At 37.8% G+C, this 21321-nt stretch overlaps 3 protein-coding genes and 1 long non-coding RNA gene across 6 annotated transcripts; 2 read left to right on the forward strand and 2 right to left on the reverse strand.

Annotated features, from left to right (window-relative positions):
• Positions 1-3: 3 nt before the first annotated feature.
• On the reverse strand, positions 4-8028 carry LOC115684254 (uncharacterized). Of its 3 annotated transcripts, none has more exons than XM_056306443.1 (11): positions 7898-8028; positions 5601-5658; positions 5399-5509; positions 5007-5144; positions 4470-4539; positions 4335-4390; positions 3880-4005; positions 2455-2594; positions 827-899; positions 664-738; positions 4-521 (listed from the first exon to the last, which is right to left on the reverse strand). In XM_056306443.1, exons 1-11 carry the CDS (start codon positions 7954-7956, stop codon positions 210-212), a joined length of 1218 nt encoding a protein of 405 aa, XP_056162418.1. In that variant the 5' UTR covers positions 7957-8028; the 3' UTR covers positions 4-209. The 3 variants fall into 3 exon arrangements, with proteins under 3 accessions (XP_056162418.1, XP_030464854.1, XP_056162419.1); XM_030608994.2 differs by lacking the exon at positions 7898-8028 and adding an exon at positions 6237-6635; XM_056306444.1 differs by lacking the exon at positions 7898-8028 and adding an exon at positions 6237-6307 and having other exon boundaries at positions 5596-5658.
• Positions 7904-12265, reverse strand: LOC115684256 (protein PEROXIN-4). Its single transcript, XM_030608997.2, has 6 exons — positions 12039-12265; positions 11610-11674; positions 11179-11298; positions 10965-11093; positions 10396-10525; positions 7904-8343 (listed from the first exon to the last, which is right to left on the reverse strand). The coding sequence occupies exons 2-6, from the start codon at positions 11613-11615 to the stop codon at positions 8255-8257; spliced, it is 474 nt and encodes a 157-aa protein (XP_030464857.1). The 5' UTR covers positions 11616-11674; positions 12039-12265; the 3' UTR covers positions 7904-8254.
• Positions 12266-14955: 2690 nt separating this feature from the next.
• LOC115684246 (uncharacterized) lies at positions 14956-15246 on the forward strand. The gene is made up of 2 exons (XR_004006114.2): positions 14956-15044; positions 15145-15246. It is a non-coding gene; the product is annotated as an uncharacterized LOC115684246 (long non-coding RNA).
• Positions 15247-16124: 878 nt separating this feature from the next.
• On the forward strand, positions 16125-17124 carry LOC115684262 (uncharacterized). Its single transcript, XM_030609003.2, has 2 exons — positions 16125-16485; positions 16575-17124. The coding sequence occupies exons 1-2, from the start codon at positions 16162-16164 to the stop codon at positions 17034-17036; spliced, it is 786 nt and encodes a 261-aa protein (XP_030464863.2). The 5' UTR covers positions 16125-16161; the 3' UTR covers positions 17037-17124.
• The last annotated feature ends 4197 nt before the right edge of the window (positions 17125-21321 follow it).

Below are 21321 nucleotides of genomic sequence, written 5' to 3' on the forward strand. Positions count from 1 at the left end.
CAGTGTCTGCAACTGGATTCTTATAAATTAGATTGTTGCGTCGTGAAACAGATACAAAATCTTCTACAAAGGGGAAACAAAAAATAAACTTGCACGGTTAAAAATCGGCAACATTTCCTCTTAGCACTATAACATACGTCGCCCACCCATGCCCAACAGAAAATACAGAAAAAAGAGAAAAAAGGAAAACAAAACAAAATCATGACGTGTCATACAGGCACGGAAGGAACAACAGGTCTACTCAACTTGCTCTTTGAAATTCTAGAACAGAACATGAACATTAGCAGCACAAACGATAACAGGAAAAGCCTGAAGTACGTCCTAATCTCTTGCATACCGAAATCGAGCACCTCCATCTTCTTCCCGTACCTGCTGCTCCTGTCCATCAAGTACCCCTCGAGATACTCATCGATCGATTCCAATGAGCTCGGTCTGGAGTCTTTTATGTGGATCTCCTCTAGGTATCGGGGGCCATGCTTGAAGATTGTGAAGAACGCTGCCGACCAATCACTTAGAACTCTCTGAAAGTGAACACAAACGTACTTTTAAGGCCACTTACCTTCATTCATTACCAACCGTGGAGTGCGAACTTAAATCCTCCAGTTTTATTTGGTCTTGGTGTAATGACAGCTAGAGTGAAACAAGATTAAGAAGTGAACTTACGTTGTAAGTGCTAACATCTGTCGGATTGAACATTCTGAAGCAGTCCTTTGGTGATGCTGCTCCATCTCCATAGATCTGTCATACAACATTTCGGTCAAGTGATTGTGAAAGCCACAATAATATAAGCCAGTCTCAAAAAAGGTAAAGTGCGCTATGAACTAACCTCAAAGGTAAAAGCCATGGGCACCCTTGCAACATCGTACATGTAATCCGTGGCAGTCCCATGCGCCAGATACCTGAAAACAACTGCTTGTCAGAATATGGGCAAAAGTAACTAGAAAGCATTAGACGTTTATCTACATCCTCTGTGGCATGGAGACGTTATGAAAATTTTAGTCTTTAGTAGATAGGGTTAGTTCGGGTTGCGATCCCTGACCAACGTATATGCTTCAAGACCATATATGACGTGGAGATATACCCAGAATAACTCGATCTACTATGATGAAAGAGTTCGCTCAAGCTGGACAATAATAAGCCATCTAGTATAATGGCATCCCATCAACCATTGGGTGCTAGGCTATTTGAACCTAGGTAACCAGTTGAATGCTCCACCAATAAGGAACAAGTAAATTTTGGTTCTAACTGAAACTGTCAGTTTGGGCCAGTTTAAGGAAAGTAATATTGTAAATTCTATTTAAAAACGGAACTAGGTCCTTCTTGGAAACAACACCTTTTGCCACTTAGACATCCTTAAGAGTCATTATTAGTTGCAACCGAGCTCTAGTTTGGTTTTGTATCATTTTCTGGACAGCATACAAACTAAAGTAATCGACTGGCTTTAAAAAATTGAGAACACAAACTGAGCCTAACACTCCGCTTGTTCCGCTGAAAATGAATTATATGAAAAATATTTTCTTGAAAATGATCGTTTGTATTGCTTACAAAGATGATTTAGATATAAATTATTGTCAATAGAAAAAAACATATTTTATTAATTAATTATTTCAAGCGATACAAGCAATCAATTTTTAAAAAAATATTTTCCATATCATTCATTTTCCAAGAAACAAATGAAGCCAAAGCGATGGATCGCTTTCAAAAGTCTGTGGAATGTACAAGAGAATTGGGTGCAGAGCATCTATTTAAACCAGCTCGATTTCTGCACCATAAAGAGTGATCCAATTGGTATAAAACATAAGTTCACTTGGATTGTCTACTCATTCTCACACGCTTGCACACTTCCCAGTCAAATAAAAAAAGTCCTACCAAACAAGAAGCAGAATAGCAAAAATGTAAGCATGAAACAATAAGTCAGAGTGAATGGAGATGGAGACGCATCAAGATACTCAACTTGGGTTCTCAACCTAGCAATTACAAATTTAAGGTTTGTCGTTTTGACTTACGAAAAGCAAAAAGCAATTTTGTTACTTTCTCGTCAAATTTAAAATTTATTTAACTTAAAAGTTATGAAGAAAAAATGTGACTTTACCGTGTCAATTAATAGTTGCGAATATTTTAGGTGCTTAAAATTACAAAAAAAATGAAAAAAGAAAAAAGTCAAAGCGTGTACAGCGCAAGATTTAAAAAAACCGAAAAGCAAAAAGTTTAAGTCAATCCAACAGACTCTACATATTCACCGACTCAAAGGAGATAGATCTGACAAGACTATGGAGTTCCAGAAGAAGAGGATCCCTTCATTACTAAAACACTATAGCTCGGCCAAGGACCTTATTTATTGGTTTTGTTGCTTTACTTTTCGATTCTGGGTCTCCAGATGCATCATTTAATTTAAGTCTCTTTAAACAAGAAAATACACCAACTACACAAAATTGATAATAAAAAAATACAAACCCGACTGATCCTCCACCAGAGCCAATCATGCAACGATTCTGGCAGTGAAGAACATTCAGTTCCTTCAGCAATAAGGTCATCTGAGTAGAAGACAAGCCCAGAGGAGTTGTATTTTTGTGGTCATAGGGCATAAACAAAGCCTACACAATCAAGAAAAAGATTATAAAAGACCTTCACAGCTTAGAACACACATCACAATTGGCGAATAAGAATGGCAGATGGGAAGAGAATAAAAACAAATCAAAAGCAACCTTAAATCATTTTTTTTCTCCAAAGCAAGCAACCTTAAGGTTGATTTTTCTATCAGAAAATCTTCTACATAAAAACAATTTAGGCCAGATAAAGTCATTTTTTCAGGCAGAGATGAGCATGCACATAATTGTACTGAAAATCAAATTGCATACTCACTTAACTGGAAATAGACTGTAAATTCATGACCAGATTCACCATGCCCACGTACAAGAAATTATAAACAACTTCTACCTCTATTCTGATAGATCTTTAGAACATGAATTTTTTTTTGACAAAGCTTCACTAATAAAGGAAAACAGATGACTACAATTTTGAGGTCTAAGAATGAACAAATCACCCACGTTGACCAAGGACAAAATTGTCCAAAAGTCACGTCAAGCACATTCACTAAGTATGTTGTTCCAAAACATCTAATAAAATCCAAAACTTAGTATAGTAGAACAGTCCCATACGATGTAGTTCACTCAGCAATTCAACAAGCCAGAAACTCTAGATTCTAATCTGCTTGAACACAAGCAGTGACATGAGATAAGCTTGGCCGCCCAGCTAATTTTACTAGTAACAAGACACAACCTCAATAGAAATAAAGGACTGAATTTCCATGTAAAAGAATGTTGTCACCCTAAGTTTCTTTTCCTTTTGGGCCATTGGTTACCCTAAGCTAGAAGTAAGAATAACACAGATTCCCCACCATGGACCTAATGATTGAACAATAAAATTAATTGTAAAATTTTCAGCCAAAGGAAAATTATCTTCAAATGAGGTGTTGAGGAAAAGGCTTCTGTACTTTCCCTTCACAGTAGGGTTAAAAACAAAATCCGTTAATGAGAAACATTGGTGGAAGCAAAATTTGCAAATTAATCGTCCATCAATACCTTAAATGCCAATATTACTGGTAAAAATACATCAGACCTGCCAAACTAAGACTTTCTTACATGGAAAAAAAAAATTCTAAAGGAGGCTATAACTAAGTGCATAACTTACCAATAATCAACCAATGCAGTTCTTGCACAGGTATGTATCACTACTCTAAATACATTGCCACAAGTTAATAATGCAGTTACCAGTGCTAACAACTATGTGTACCCAAAACAATAAAGGCAAATGCATAAACAATTTAGACAAGCCAAAGTGAGAAAATAAAAGCATTAGCAGGAAATGGATCAGACATACTTCCATTCCCGAATGTACATTCACCCATATGTGAGGATTGAATGAAGTTGCAAGTTTCTGCATAATTTGAGATTCTGGCTCACTAAAAGGACCAATTCCTGGATTTTCTTCATATGGATCATAATCCTAGAAAAAAAGAAACTTTGAGAATCAGAACAACATTTCACAAGAGAATAAAAGTTCAACTCCCTGAAATCTACAAGACTTTAATGAGAAACAAGAAACAAACAGAGTTGCGCCATCATCGTCTTCAACAATATAATTTTACAATGCAATCATGCGCAATGTAGTCCAAATAAAGTGCTAGAATGCCCTGCAGTGAAAATTTACTAAATGTAGCCTCAATAATAAGAAACAGCTAGGAAAAACAACACAAAAGGAAAGATATGAAGTTAAGCCATTCTATTGCATTATATACACTACATAACCACATGCAATGGTATAACAAGACTAACCTTCTCCTTTTTGCCCCAATCAACACTCCAATTTCTGTTTAAGTCAACTCCTCTCCCTGTAATAAAATTGAAACCGATGTAAACTCCTTTCTTACAAAAATATATGAGTCTGAAGACAACAGAATTACACAATACCATTTCTTCTTTCGCAAAGATCTCCTGCTTCAACAAGTCTACGGCCATTTACGTTCTCCATTGGGACTACCTAGTATGAATTAAAAATTCAAGAATATCAATTGCTCTGTGATCTTGCAAAACAAGAAATATGTTCTGGGAACATATTTATACATCGTAGTTGTTAGTGGCATGCATAAAAACAAGACATTTCATGCTACGGATCGATTAGACACAAAAGAAAATAGCTCCAAAAGATATTCTTGTGCGGCTAAATAGAAGATTCTAGGCCACAGAGGGGAAAAGTCATTCAGTATAATATGTATCATACTACTGAATTAAATAAAGAAACAGAAATGAACAGCTGATTCAATCAAATTGAACAATTAAAGATCCATCCGTTTAATGCCCTGTCAGCCACAAGTAAATGAATCAAGAAGTCCCGCAAGTAAAGAAAACTACTGATTTCGCATGCACCTAAAACTGTTCCAGGAGCAGAGACAGCAGCTCCCTGCCTTATAGTAGAAGACCTTGTGACAGAAGTGATGAGAAGTTTACCTTTATGATGAGTTTGTCGAGGAAACTGTTTAAAGAAACTGAATCTACACTTGGTAAGAATTGTTCTTCAGTCAGGATTGACAATATCCTCAAAGCCACTTCAGATGTAATTAGCTCCCTTCCATGCTGTCCAAAACTCTGGAAGACAAGTAATCATCTGTCAAAAACACCAGCAGTTACCAAGCTGAGATCATCTATACTCTACAAGTCAAGCTGAAAACTAGAATTAAGAAGGCCGTGTTTAGATCTTTTCATGCCTGCCTGTAGATATATGGCAGAGCCTCAATTATCGGGATGGTTATTTCTACATGTCCGCCAGAAGAATTGCAATTGAAGTCCGAAAAAAATATTTTAAGCAGAATTTAAGGAATGTAGAAACTCCAGAAACTTACAAGAAGAATCCGAAACTTCGACTTCTCATTGCTTTCTCTACAATTGCGGCAATAGGTAACAACGGCTAGCTCTGCTCGATAACCTCTATTCCCACTTCTAAGATTATTCATCTGTGAACGAGATTAAATTAACACGAATCAATACTCAGCTCTAAGATAATTAATAAGAATGAAAGAGAGAAGGAGCGAGCTGATGCCTCACAGAAAGTTTATCCGGATGACGGCGGACCAAAGCCTTTATCTCTTCCATCAAACGAGCACTGACAAGCAAAACACAATGCATAAACTCTCTAAAGTAGTCAACGAACGGTACGGGTAAAGAAAAAGTTGCACTATTATCACAGCTCTGCCAGTATGATCAATCAGAAATTCACATTCGACGAGTAGCACTAACAGCAAACTGAAATTAAGTTTAAATGCAGCACCCAAAAAAGAGGAAAGTCCTGCATTAATTCGCGTCTAGATGCGGACAACTCGTTGACCTAGCGCACACAAACAGCATTAATCGATTACGCCATCTCAATGATTGCAATCGACACAAATCTATCGCGAGTACTCATAACAGAAATATGACGGACGGATAGCACCACTTGAAACCGTAAAGGTAACATTTGACTCGGTAATCATCCAAAAACTAGCACGGAACATTTCCACGGAAACCGAACTACCGTAATCAGCTGATCGGCCCAAAAAACGGAGGTATCGCTCGCGTCCGCAACCCCAGCGCTCGTAAACTCGTAAGTTACACTCACGATTAGCTCATCGGCCAATCCAAGAGATTAGCTGAGCGATCTCGGAATCAACGAGAAAAAGGCAAAAAAAACCGAACCGCCATTACCTGGAATGGTAGAGATCGAGGTCGATGGGAGTCAAACGAGGCGCGCCGCGGTTCGCCTCGACACGGGCGGCGGAACCGAAGCCGAGCAAGCAAGCGTGGAGGAGGAGGAGGAGGAGGACGGAGGGCGAGAGAGGAGGGAGGAGGCGGCGAGCCATGGTGCCGCGAGCGACGGGAGGCCGGATCGCGCGCTCGGCGGACTCACGTCATTCCACCACGCCGTCGCCGCCGACGCCACCTCCAACGCCGTCGCCGTCGCCGCCGCCGTGTCGTGGCGAGCCCGATCGATGGGCCGTGGTGTGAAACCGGAGAAGAAAGGGAGGGACGAATGTCTTTGGTCGGAGATGATGGAGAGAGAGAGAGAGAGAGAGAGAGAGGGAGGGAGTGGGGGAGGCGCCGTGCGATTTGATTATTCCGGATTCGGCGGTGACAATGATATTACCGACATTTTGTCATTTATTTTTCTTCTTTTCTTATTTTGAGTTTTTCTTATTATTTATTTATTTTTTCGCCTTTTGTCTCTGACCGAGCTTTGACTAAGCAAAGCATCGTCGCCTTCTGATCTTTATTTTATTTTTAAGTCTTTTTTTTCCACTTTTTTTTTCCGGTGGACAGCCAATTATTAGAGTAATTATACAAACGGTCCATGAACTCTGAACTAACTTACAATGTGATCCATGAATTTTCAATCTGTTTAATGTGATCTCTAAATTTTATCTTAAGGTGCAATGTAAATGATCTGATCCATAAACTATATGAAAATATCCAGTGTTGTCCTTTCATTAATCAAAGTTCAATGGCATATTGAATGTTTACATATAGCGTGGAAACAAAAGATCATGATTCACATTGAGCAAATTAAAAGTTCATGAACCACATTACATATTGAGCTAAAATTCAGAGACCGGAATGCACATCTGCTTAAAGTTCGATAATCATTTATGTCATTTTCTCCTAATTATTTGGTGACGATAATGAGATGCGACAAACGAAAAGAATAGGATAATAACTGGGGCACGTGTGGAGAACTGGGGGTGCAGTTAATTTGTAGGACAAGGTGAAGGGAGTGGGCAAACTTAACGTGTCTCTGACTCTTTGAGATCAATTTCGATGAGGATAATATTAACAAGTGTCACAAGGCGATTTTCAAATATATTTATAATTTATCTATAGAATAAAAACATCTTCATCATTTTGAAAAACATTGTTTTTGCTCATTTTATGCATAATCAATGCATTGAAACTAATATTTGTCTTCATTAAGTATGATTAACAAGCTCTAAGGACACTCATTAACAAAACCCGTGTATTTAATGATAAATAGTTTAAATTATAAGATCGTTAAGTATTATGCGTCGAAAATTGCAATGTTTCTTTGACAAAGGGGAGAGATTTCAGAGCAGTTGGATCAATCAAGCACTTCTATTTATAAATCTCATTTCCTAAGGCACGACCAATGCCCCACTCTGTAGAATCCCTTTTATGCTATAGAAACCCCCTCATTTCTCATGTCTAATGACTTAAAATGGACTCCTCAACACAATTCACTTAAAAATGCAAGCTTTATATGCTTCAATATCGTCAAGGGACTAGCATAATAGCACACTTCACTATCAAAATATGCCAATTTGCTAAGAGGAAGAAGAGAACATTCTGCGTCTTACTTTGCATTGATATTCAATCTCGGGCACAAGCTCAATATTATTCCCAAAAAAAGAGACATAAGCTCCAGTTTGAGCTCAGCAAGATACAGGCTTGTTCACCAGAGTTACTGAACTTGTGAAGAGAATCCATCTGGAGGGAGGATAAGCTCAACACCAAATCTAGTAAATGGCATCGAATTGTATAGCAAACAACATACCAACTCTGTTCTCTAGCCCAACTACGGCTTCATTAATTAAGAGTTCGTCCCGACAAAGAACCATACAGTTACATCTTCATATGAAGAGTCCTGGAGTTATTTTACACGCATGCTCGTAAAGACGCCAATACATCAATCGAACATGTGCAATTGATTGGTTTCAGCCTTTCTTCGGCATGGCGGCGAGTCTGGTGTACATTCTTGCCATGGATTGGTATCCTCTCACATCACCCGATCGGAGTAGGTTTCCTGCAAACAAAGCCAAGTAAGTAAATCATGCCATACGTAACCCTAGCCCCATACATTTGATATCCTCTGTGTGTTGAGCCTTCGTATCATTGCCCCTTGGGAACATAACTAGAAAATTATTTGAGCAACAGCCAAGATTGTATTTGACATGACCAAAGCCATAAAAACATGCGATACGTAACCCAATCACTACGTTTTACTAGTTTCTTGTGTTGTGCTATAACCTGAGAAGGGCTTATCTCTGGAGCCATAAGTATATACTAGGATTTCATTGCAGTTGCACTTTGTTCTATTCTTCAGCATTTGGACAGTATATCAAGGACACCACCTCAAAAGCTCTAGTCACCCACACATACACACATGACACACTAAATAACAGGCTCACCAATTTTTTTTTTCATCAGAAGAATCTCAGTACTCACTGATTCACATCAAAGCATCGATTAAACTGATCTGAAACCACCACTCACAAAGCAAGCACAACAATGGACAGCTATCTCGCAAGAAGCACATCAACATACAAGCTCACAGAATGTCGCACACACGAACAGATGCTCTCAAGGAGCCTAATTCCCATCAAAGATGATTCCAAGAGCTCAGTGGGAAACATGAGCAAGAGAGTTGCCTAGGGAGAAATAAAAGGAAAAGAGAGGCTGGCCTCACCACACAGGGTTGAGCAGAGTAAAGAGTTGTATTAAGGACAGTAGTAGAAGAACATGACCAGCTGACAACAATGGATTCATGCAGAGCAGGCAGTCCCGCCCAGGGGCCCCACATTCATCTGAGGGATTTTACTACACGAAAATATAATCTCTTTTCTAATACACTTCGACCATTACAAGCAGGACCAGGACATAAGGAAAAAATAATCAACTGTTACATTGAACAAGTACAAGCATTTGTTCTTTATTACCATTCTCTATGACTTCATAGTTGAAATTATCTCTTTTTTGCCATACAATATATTGGCCAACCAGGAAGCAATCAACAAACCCTGAGAGTGTTTGATTGTATGAAGGATTAAGACGAATAGCTCTTAAAGTTCCTAATAGATAGAGCTTGAGTTGAAATCAAAGCATTATATCATACCTAATTCATCTAATCTCCAAAATCTCAGGCGTAAAGTACAGACCAACAGAATGTGTCTATGTCAATACTCAATTGAGGCAAAGACATCCACCTGTAATCATTTGTCCCAGCACTACTGTCCTATATATCTGATCCAACTAACTCACCACTGGAAATAAAGAATGAGATGAAGTATTGCGTTAGGATTAGGAAACAGATTGTGGAAAAGGAGCATGAAAGATTCCTACTGAAATCAAATGCTCTCTCTCTCTCTCAATAATTGTCAAACGAATACAAAGGCCTCACTCTTGTTATTTCCGGAAACGTTCGATCAAAAACAGTTTTGCACCTCCTTCTAAAAGCAACCTATCAAGAATCCCTGCAAGATGTGGAGGGTTCTCCTTTTCGGCACTGATATAACTAGTCTATGTCAATATCATGGAGCAAGGAGGATGATTGTTCTCATATGAACTACACTACAAAGTTTTCTTCTTTTCCTGTTATCATGTGGTGGAGAGGGAATTTCAATTTTCTCTTTTTGGCCGAGGGGAGGAAATATTACTCAAATAAAATGCAATGGCACGACTTCTTGTTCTTGTTGTTATGGTATTATACACAAGGTGGGAAGGGGGAGTGATCTCCGAATCCAGATTTTAATACGAGAAAGGTGACTACCAACTTTTGGCTCTTGGTCCTTACTGTGCATAGTTTTCTTGTAAGTTAATCAACATTCAACTAGATACTATTTAGGAAGGAACACCGCCACATTTTATCATGAAAAAGTGAACATGTAAGCATACAAGTATGCAGTCTTCACAAGAGGTGCAAGCAACGAATATTAAACACCACACCAGGTCACTTAGATAATAGGCATTACAAAGACTTTAGGTAAGGAAATTTCTGGTTGAGGTTAATGCACAAATGAAAGAATAATGAATACTTAGTTACAGATGTTATATCTTTTTTAAAGAAACTCATTGATACCTGAATCACAATTTAATGGGCTGTCAGGCTCAGGGTGGGCCATGAGAGCTATTATAGCCCTGCAAACAGACTGAAGTGTCCAGGCAGGACTCCATGCATTCTTCAGAATATCAAGGCATATCTCCCCAGTCTGTAAAAAGTAAATTAAAATGTCCATCTATAAGTCAAACAAACAGTTACAGCATCTCATACTTATGCATCAGGTACCTTTGTTGACTTTCCCAAGCTAGTAGTTATCAGAAAATCTATTAATTTAGAGATTCTCTGGAAACAGAATTTGGAAAAAATTAACTCAAAGCAAGTCAAGATTGGTTACTGATTAAGTGTCAAGGAAGTCTCCAATTCTCAGCTCCTGCAGCTCTATCTATCTTTCAAGTGCCATTTAAATCAGAAACCTAAACTACCGACTCTTTCCAGTTTATGATCTTGAACAAATAGATATTGACTAGAAGAACCATTAATCGCCAAACAACATAGTTAATCAGTCCGCCCATCAACCTATTAGCATGCACTGCAAGTATTTCCAGCAAAGTTATCATCAGTAAGCATCCCTATACAATAAATTATACCTTGAAGTGCACGTTGGGGTGAAATATCTTAGTCAGGAAACGAACTTGAGGCGGCTGCAGTGGATACTGCTCAGGTATAGCAAAGGCGAGCTGGAAAACACCACCCTCAAAAGGAGTCTCCGACGGTCCCTAATGAAAGAGAATCGCCATTTCTGCTATATGAGCAACAGCAACATTCCCTTGACAATTACCCCTATCAACCATTCAATCTCACCTTGATAAGAGCAGTCCACTTAAATATGTTCGAGTCATCGCAAACCAACTGAATGTCCGGATCAGCTCCCTTCTCCCGCTGCACCTCTTTGTATTCCTTGAACAGCCTCGCCCTCGATGTCTACAAATGCAAGCACACATAGACATTAGCATTCACACCCAACCTGGGGTTATAAAGAAAAAGCAGAAACCAATTCCTCCGCATATATAATTGCAGGAAATCAAATCTGCTGCTTCATGAGATACACGACATCACAAAATGATTTACTCGGTACATACGTGTGATAACCTAGTGTAAATTCCACCATAAAGAAGAAAACTTTTCAAAATGGTTACATCCTGGGTGCATAATTTTGAAAACAATAGACTTCACTCCCCATGGTACGGAAACAGCGGAACAAAGAGCCAGTAGTCACAAGTAATCAGTAATACCTGCATTTCGATATATCCCCGCGAATCAAGCCTGCTACAGAAAATCCGACTTCCACCAAATTCAACTGCAAAAATTGAAACACGAGTGAACCAATACATCAAAAAATTCAAAGAAAAAAGAAAATCACGCCTCATGCCGTCTAACATTTGGGTATATATTTCGCGCATCCTCACCACTCCCAAATCACTCCCCCTCGTATCCGGGCTAATTTCTCAAGAATCAAGCACGAAAATGAACCGCGAGCACAGGCTCGCCTACCACCACAACGAAAGTGATTAAATCCAATCTTTTGAGCATACCCAGCAAACAAAATTGATGCTTTTCATCAAATATCAATCGAACGATTTCTGGGTAATGAAGAACCGAACAGAGAACGAGCAATTCGCCGTCGATGAAGAGATCGGGAAGCTCGTGATCGAAGAGAATACCTTGTCTTCGACAAATTGCGACTGAATCGAAGGAGCTTGTAGCTTCGGACGAGGACGAGGACGATGGTCGCAACGCGATTCCACAAGACAATTCACGCAAACTCGAATGATGACTGAGAATCAGAAATTGACTCCCATCTGAAGATTTTGGTTCCGTCTTTTTCTTCTCCTTCTTTTTTTTTTTTTGTTCGAAGTGTTTTTTCTTGAGTTTTTCCTTTCTATCACGTTGTTTTTCTCTATTCGCACTTAACGTTGGTTAATAAAGACAGTTTTCTGTACGTTTGTTTCACAAAAAAATTAATAATTTAGAAATACTTTTCAAAATATGATTATTTGAATCGCTTGAAATAATTAGTCAATGAAAAAAAATTTCAGTATCGACAACAATTTATATCTAAACATCTTCGTAAATGATGAAAATATTTTTTATTCGTTCATTTTTATAAATTATACAAGTAATTATTTTTAAAAAAATACTTTTCAAATTATTCATATTTCGCGAACCCTAAAAGGAAAAAATAATAATTTTTTGGACATCAATATACAATTTAGATTAATACGGATAAAATCGATTATTTCAAAATCAAAATCGGCACAATTTCAAAAACAATCAGCGTAACTGTTTATTTTGAAAGTATATATCCTTTTGCTATTCATAGTCATTGATTCTTCCAATGGGATAGTCCATCCCCTAACCTCGGAATTGCTTTGTCTTGATGCCTCATATGTGGCTTTGTTGTTTAAGCTTTTTTAATTCGATAAAGTTGTTTTCGACCAAAAAAAAAAAATAGTCGTTGATTATTCTTACATTTTCTTGCTCAGCCGCAAAATCATTACATTCATGATGATCCCTTTCATATCGCGTGATAAGACTAAGAGGCGAGTCTTCGAGAATTTGTCCTTTACTAATGGTATTTGCTTACGTCTAATGAATAGTCCTGCTATTATTCTTATTAAAGATGGCGTAATTTTGCAATTTTTGTAATAAATAAATGAGCTACTTTTGTAAGTTTTGACCGATTGTTATTTTTTTTAAATGTATAAATTACTAGTAAAAGGTATTACAAAACAATAAAACAATTACAGATATAAATACAACATTTTTACAAATTCTTATAATTTAAATGGTCTTATTCTAACACGTAAATTCCTTCCGTTATGATACAATTTATGTAAACTCGTGATAATGTCATTTTAAGATTTAAAACCAAATTCTTTTCGTATTTTTTTTTTAGAAAATGACGATATATACCCGTGCTTATCCCATATCGAATATTTCTCATTCTGCATATAACCGATCTTCGTGTAAATCTCAAGTAAGAAGTAGAGAGACTGCAGGTGTTTAGCCTTGTTAGACATGAAGTTTCAACAACAAAAATAAGCCACGAGAGAAGTGTATTGAAACATTACTCCCTTCCTCTTCTTTCTTCTTCTCTTAAGACCAAACTCTCATCAATATATTACTAAGCATCTGACTGGTGAAGCTGTGAAACTGTCTATGTTGCAGCAGACGTTGTGATTGTGCTGCGAGGTACCGCACCTTGTATGTTTGGTAATACAAGTTTTAAAGCTGCAGCACCTCAAAGCTGGGTGAGGTAGGTAGCGCATGGTAACCATTCTAGTTCTGTCCAGAACTAGTTTTCTGTTCCCAGAAATAGTTTTGGACCAGAAACCAGTTTGGTAATGCAATTTCATTTTTCTATTTCTAGAATAAGTTTTTGTTCCAGAACCGATTATGGACCAGAAATCAAAACCAAAAACAAGTAGGTTTTTCATTTCTTAAACAAAAGTCAGAATCATTTCTGAGGAACTCGTTCTCTTCAAAAAATGCATCTGTCTCGTCTCCTCTCATCTCTCTGATCTGGAAGCCCGTCTCTCTCTCTACTCTCTCTCTGTCGCCGTCGAGAGGAAGCCAGGGCCGAGAGGAAGCCAGGGCTGCTCGCTCGCTCGCTCTGGCCGAGAGGAAGCCAGGGCCGCTCGCTCGCTCACTCCTGCTCCACGTAAGCTCCGATCCTACGCTGGATCTCCTCTCATCTCTCTCTTTTCTGGATTTGGAAGTCGCCGTGATAGGGGGGGTCAGCTTTGGCCTCGCCATAGCCGCCGGTCGACCTCGCCGTCGCCCAAATCTGGGCGACGGCAAGGTCGACCGCCAGACCTGGGCGAGGCCGCCGGTCGACCTCGCCGTCGCCTAGATCTGGGCGACGGCGAGGTTGACCGCCAGACTTGGGCAAGGCCGCTCGGCCTCCCCCAAATCTGGAGGAGGCCGAGCGGCCTCGCCATGGCCGCCGGTCGACCGCCAGACCTGGGCGAGGCCGCCGCCGTCTTGCTCACTCGCTCCGGCCGAGAGGAAGCCAGGGCCGCCATGATCGGGGAGGTTGGCTTCGGTTCTCTTCCGTCTCTGCAAAAATGTGCAGGAAAGTTCAAGTTCGTACATATAGTTAGTGGGAAATGTTAGAATTAGTCTTTTGTTCATAATTTTGTATATAGGTGGCTTCTACCTGAAGCCATTTTACATAGGAGCTTTACCTTGGTACTTTCTTGATGAAATCTTTTTATCATTCAAAAAATGAAAGTGTTGACAAATATGAATTGGCCGGTTGTTTGTGGGTTCTTTATACCGAGTCTGATGGGTGAATACAGAATACTAGATTACTTAAAGTATGGTTTCAACCTGAGCTATGTTCTCGCGCCTACACTTTTTAAGATTTATGTTAAAAGTTGGTTTTTGATCATCGTACTGGAAGCTTTGTGCTAGTTGACCAAATATTTCGATTAAAGACGTGAGAATATGATCAGATGGTGCAACTTGAGCTGAGTGGTGTCACAGTCAGATTTATTGAGTAGTTACTATGCATTCTCATGGGCTTGGATTGAATTAAATTGTCTTATGGTTTTTGTTAAACTCTGTGTGTTGTAGGTTAGGTGGCAAATACCTGGTCATGCTTTGCAGTCAAGTTGAGAACCGTACTGTAGCTTGACGGGTGGTAGTTTCTTGTTTAATGTAAGGTATGGGAATTGACCTGGACGCATCTCTTTTTTTTAAACCTTAATTTTCTTCTGCAGAAGTGGATGGAAAGTGATTTTTCGCCCTTAATCTATCTGCTAGGTGTTTTGTTACTCGTCGGATTTACCTGTGGTTTGGTTTCTAAAAGAAGCTTGTGAGAGAGAGATATGGTGACAGGCTTTTTTCAGAGAGCTAATAAGAAAATGAAAAAAGAAGAATCAATGTGCAGCAGCAGCTGTTATGAGACATGAAGTTGATAGTATCGTGTGGTTACGTTCTGTGTCCGCGACATTTGCATCTTTCTGATGCCCTGTTTTCCGGTTTGGTTAATGCATGGTTTTTACTTCCGGTTTGTATTTACTAGTACAAATTACAATCTTGTTGGCAAAGTGGGAAATCAGATTCAAATAGAATGATAAGTATAACTTCTTTGGTTTCTTAAATCAAGAGAAGCATAATCATGTTTGTACCCTGCTTTCGGATCGCATGTTTTTCATCTTAGAACTGCTTCATATGAGTCTTCCTTAGCCCTATCCTGAAGTTTCAATTCACTTCTTTCAAAATTTTGCTAATTGTTAGTTCCAATTGAGAAAATGAGACTTTTTTTGCCAGTGAAGGCTTAGGGAAGAAATGAAAAATGGTATATGGGAAATTACACTAGAACTGATATTTCTCATTGTTGTGACTTGTCCTTTTAGCTTTTCCAACAAATGCTCCCATGAAACTCTAACTAAATATTTTTTTCAGGTACAAGCTGCTGCACTTGTAAGTAAAGGAGAACTCGGGAGGGCCACCTGGACTTTTCTCCACACTCTAGCTGCTCAGGTCTTCTTAGTAAATAAAGCCTGGCTTTTTGCTTTCCTTTTCATTTTCCATTTACGAAGTTTTACCTGAATATATCAGTATACTCCTACATCATTTGCACTTCTGCTGAGTTCTTATGAATTTCTCAAACAATAAAGTTAGCACTAATTATCTATCAGAACACTCAACATTAAAGCACATGTACATCGAACGGTTCAAATTGTAGATGATATGGCTCTTTACATCAAATCTTCTGCATTTGAATTGGTACACCATATGATATGGCTCATTTGATGTTCAACCAGTTAAGGGTAAATGGCATCTCAAAAAGAGGCATTTGTGGCAAAGTGGACTGAGCCTTTAACCAATTTGCTTGTAAGCTTAATGATAGAAGAGGTACAAAGAGGAAATCGCACCACTACTACCTACAACAAAGTAGGGTGGAATAACATAGTTACCGAGTTCAATAAACAAACAACACTCCAGTTTACTGTAGTTCAGTTGAAGAATAGGACAAACAAATTGAGGAGACAGTATGGGAGTTATAAGAAGCTTCTTTCACAATCTGGATTTGGATGGGATAATGTTAACAAAACGGTTATTGTGGAGAATCCAAGTGTATGGGATGATCACATCAAGGTATCAGCTTACTTGGGTCATTTTGTTCTTATTGTGGATGTATGTTTCGATTATGTTGCTGACGTCTGTCACTATTTTTGAAATTGCAGGATAACATTGAATGGGCTAAATTCCGAAAGGATGGGTTTCCTCAATATCCCGATCTATGTATCGTGTTTGGCGATACATATGCTACTGGGGATTACGCAGTAGGAAATGCAGAATACTTGGTGGTGTCGGAGGGGGAAGACAATGGTAGTGGTGGTGACAATGGTGGTGGTGCTTTGGTAGGTGATCCAAACGAACTTAGTGATGGAGTCTTCACACCTGACGTGAGTGCCACGCAAGTTCGCGAGAATCACAAGTTGGATAGGACTCCAAATTCCAAGAGGAGGAGAAAGAGTAGAACATATGATATTGCTGGCACCTGCAAAGCCATTCAAGATATAATCAAGTCCAAGGCGGGTCAATCAATAAGTGGTTCTGTCACCTCACATGCCCCCCCACCCAAGAACCCCTACTCCATGGGAGCCGTGGTTGCCATCTTAAATGACATGCCTGACTTAGAGTAGAATCTTTACAACAATGCTATGAACCAAACATGCCTTAGTGCCAACTGGAGAGAGGGTTTCGTCATATCTTTACCTGAAAGGAGACGCGGTCTTCTTGAATCTCTTTGAATAGATGTTGAGAACTACGATGACTTTTTCATGTTTGCTTTATTTTCACTTAATGACTTGTGTCCTCGAGATACTTTGGTTTGTTTCTATTTATGGAACTATGATGACTTTGGTTTGTTTTTAATTATGCAACTATGATGACGTGGCTATTGTTAATTATGGAACTATGATGACGTTGTGGCTATTGTTGATTCCTGACTTATTTGTTGTGTTTGTGTTCTTCGTGCGAGGGCATAGGTAATATGGAGGGGGGTGAAAGTAGCAGTAATAATGGTCCAATAGCATCAGTTGAACCAATTGAATAGGTCTTCGATGATTTTGAACTTAATATACTGAAAGCATGGATGTGTACTGTTTCGTTGAACATGTCTATGCACACGAGAGAACCTATTAGGGACAGTAAATTGTCAGGGCCTAAATGGATAAGAGAGATTCTTTATGGACATTCAAATAGGGTGAGGCATGTCTTTCTCAACCTTTGTGATTTAATGAAGGCAAGGGATTGGTTGGTAGATAGTCGATATATTAGGGTAGACGAACAAGTTGGGATATTTTTATCTATGATTTCTCACAAGAACTCGAATAGAGATTTATATGAGAGATTCCAACATTCGGGACAAACTATCAGCAAGTACTTTGCTAAAGTGTTGCAAGCAGTTCTGAATCTGGCAAGAGAAATTATCGTACCACCTTTATTTGATGTTGTCCCAGAAGAAATTCTTATCAATCCTAAATATAATCCTTACTTCAAGGTAGGATTTTCATACATTTCTTTACACCGTCATTTACATTTTGTTGATAATCTTGTATAATGCTAGTCTTTGCTGAAATGACAGGGCTGCATAGGCGCTATTGATGGCACTTACATTCATGCTTCTGGACCAGTGTCGAAACAGATCCCATTTAGAGGCAGGAAAGGAATTACCACTCAGAATGTGATGTGTGTTTGTTCATTTGATATGAAATTTACATTTGTGTATGCTCGTTGGGAAGGCTCTGCCAACGATTGTCGGGTGCTCTCGGCAGCACTCGAGACACATCGCTTACAATTTCCTCGACCTCTACCAGGCATTTGCTTGTTTTTCATGGGATAATTTTCTTTATAACTGTATTGCATTTGCGAATCATGATCAATATATGAATACCTTGTGATAGGCAAATACTACGCGGTAGATTCTGGTTATGCTGCAGCTCCGGGATTTTTGACTCCTTTCAAAGGGGAACGGTATCATATTAATGATTTTAGGGGTAGAGTGAGGCGGGCAACAACAGCAAGAGAATTATTCAACCATAAGCATTCTTCACTAAGGAATATTATTGAGAGATCATTTGCGGTGTTAAAGAATCGCTTTTTCATTTTGAGACACATGCCTTCATTTTCAATTCAAAAACAGTCATGTATTGTAATTGCATGTTGTGCTATTCATAATTACATCCGTGATCAAGACAAGATGAATAAGAACTTTTCCCAATGTGGTGATTCGGAGTACCCGTTTGGAAGTGCACAAGATGAGGTTATCGACGATACATCGACTAAGGAGGATATCGAGATCAACATGCTTAAGAAAAGAATTGCCAATCAATTGGCAATTGATAATAATATGGCGGAGATTCCATGAAAATGTGTTTCCGACTTTTCTAATGTATTTCCATTATTTTGTATTTGAGGATTTTTTATGTTTGCTCTTGTAATGTGACGTGGTATTTTGGGATCTCCTATATTGGCTCTTGTAATGTGATGTGCTTGGTTTACTTTTCTCCATAAGCATTTGGAATATTATGAGGAACGATGCATACTCACAAATATTGAGAGCAAATATCAAGAGCGATGGTGGTTGAATGCTGAAGACCCGTTCCAGAGCTTGGCCATTTGCATTAATTTGACTGGAATTTGTGTGCTGGCGTACGTAACGTTACGAATTCAATGTCAAATTTAATTTCAAAACTTCACAGAATGGCTTAGAATACCTGTGGCCACCTGCTTTGAGCGAAATTTAAATTTTTTTAGGTGTCGAAAAAAAAATAAAAAAATAAAAAATAAAAAATTTCATAGAATGGCTTAGAATACTTGTGGCCACCCATTTCGAGAGAAATTTAATTTTTTTGAGATTCCCAAAAAAATAAATAAATCAAAAATTTCAAAACTTCATAGAATGGCTTAGAATACATGTGGCCACCCACTTTGAGCGAAATTTACATTTTTTTAGGTGCCGAAAAAAAATTTAAAAAAATACAAAATTTTAAAATTTCGCAGAATGGCTTAGAATACCTGTGGCCACCCACTTTGAGTGAAATTTAATTTTTTTTAGGTGACGAAATGAAAATTAAAAAAGCAAAAAATCAAAAATACCATTTGGGCACCTAAAAAAATTTAAATTTCACTCAAAGTGAGTGGCCAGAAGTATTCTAAGCCATTATGTGAAGTTTTTAAATTTTTGATTTTTTATATATTTTTTGCACCTAAAAAAATTTAAATTTCGCTCAAAGTGGGTGGCCACAAGTATTCTAAGCCATTCTGTGAAATTTTGAAATTTTTCATTTTTTTATTTTTTGATTTTTTTTCGGCACCTAAAAAAATTAAAATTTCGCGCAAAGCGGGTGGCCACAGGTATTCTATAAGACATTCTGTGAAGTTTTGAAATTTTTCACTTTTTGATTTTTTTTTTCGGCACCTAAAAAAATTTAAATTTCGCTCAAAGTGGGTGGCCACAGGTATTCTAAGCCATTATGTGAAGTTTTTAAGTTTTTTTATTTTTTTTGCACCTAAAAAAATTTAAATTTCACTCAAAGTGGGTGGCCACAGGTATTCTAAGCCATTCTATGAAGTTTTGAAATTTCTGATTTTTTTATTTTTTTTGGGAATCTCAAAAAAATTAAATTTCTCTCGAAATGGTTGGCCATGGGTATTCTAAGCCATTCTGTGAAGTTTTGAAATTTTTAATTTTTTTTAATTTTTTTTGGACATCTCAAAAAAATTAAAATTTACTCAAAAAGTGGGTGGCCACAGGTATTCTAAGCAATTCTGTGAGGTTTTGAAATTTTTGATTTCTTGATTTTTTTTGAAAAAATTCAACAAACTTCCTATTTTTCGGAAATCTGAATTTTTTTTAAATTTTCTCGACATTTTGATGAATTTTTCTGGAATTTTTCAATTTTTTGGGATTTTCTGAATTTTTTTTTATATTTTTAGGAATTTTCGGATTTTTTAATTATTTTTATTCCATTTCTAAAAATATGGATTTCTGTTCCTGGAAATAGAATTTTCTGTTGTTTATCAAACGGGTTTTTGTTTCAGGAAATAGAAATTTTGTGCTGTTATCAAACGGGTTTCTGTTCCAGAAATAGAAATTTTTGGTCGTTATCAAACAGGTTTCTTTTCTCAGAAATTCATCCCGCAACCAGAAATAGAAAAATTTATTTCTGTTTCAGGAACTCATTCTAAGGACGTGGTTTCTTGGACTTCGACGATATCGTGGCACCCAAAGGTGGGTAATGGGAGGATTGGCTGAAGCTGTTCTGGAAATTCGGGACAGTAGAATTGAGCCTAATAGTACACTCCAAGGTCGTCACTTTTAGGGTGCACATGATAACCATTCTGTTCCAGAATGAGTTCCTGAAACAGAAATAGATTTTTTTATTTCTGGTTCCAGGATGAGTTTCTAATAAAAGAAACCCATTTGATAACAACCAAAAATTTCTATTTCTGGAACAGAAACCCGTTTGATAACAGCACAAAATTTCTATTTTCTGAAACAAAAACCCGTTTGATAAACAACACAAAATTCTATTTCCAGGAACAGAAATCCATTTTTTTAGAAATGGAATAAAAATAATTAAAAAATTCGAAAAATTCCTAAAAATCTCAAAAAAAATTCAGAAAATCCAAAAAAATTGAAAAATTCCAGAACAATTCATCAAAATGTCGAGAAAATAAAAACAAATCCGACTTCGGGAAAATAGGAAATTTGTTGCATTTTAAAAAAAAAAATCTAGAAATAAAAAATTTCAAAACTTCATAGAATTGCTTAGAATACCTGCGGCCACCCACTTTTTGAGTAAATTTTAATTTTTTTGAGATGCCCAAAAAAATAAAAAAAAATAAAAAATTTCAAAACTTCACAGAATAGCTTAGAATACCCGTGGCCAACCATTTCGAGTGAAATTTAATTTTTTTGAG

This window comes from Syzygium oleosum, unplaced genomic scaffold (assembly GCF_021117445.2).
Source record: "Syzygium oleosum isolate NSW1041296 unplaced genomic scaffold, Sole_v2.1 Sole_v2.44, whole genome shotgun sequence".
Taxonomy (NCBI): Eukaryota; Viridiplantae; Streptophyta; class Magnoliopsida; order Myrtales; family Myrtaceae; genus Syzygium; species Syzygium oleosum.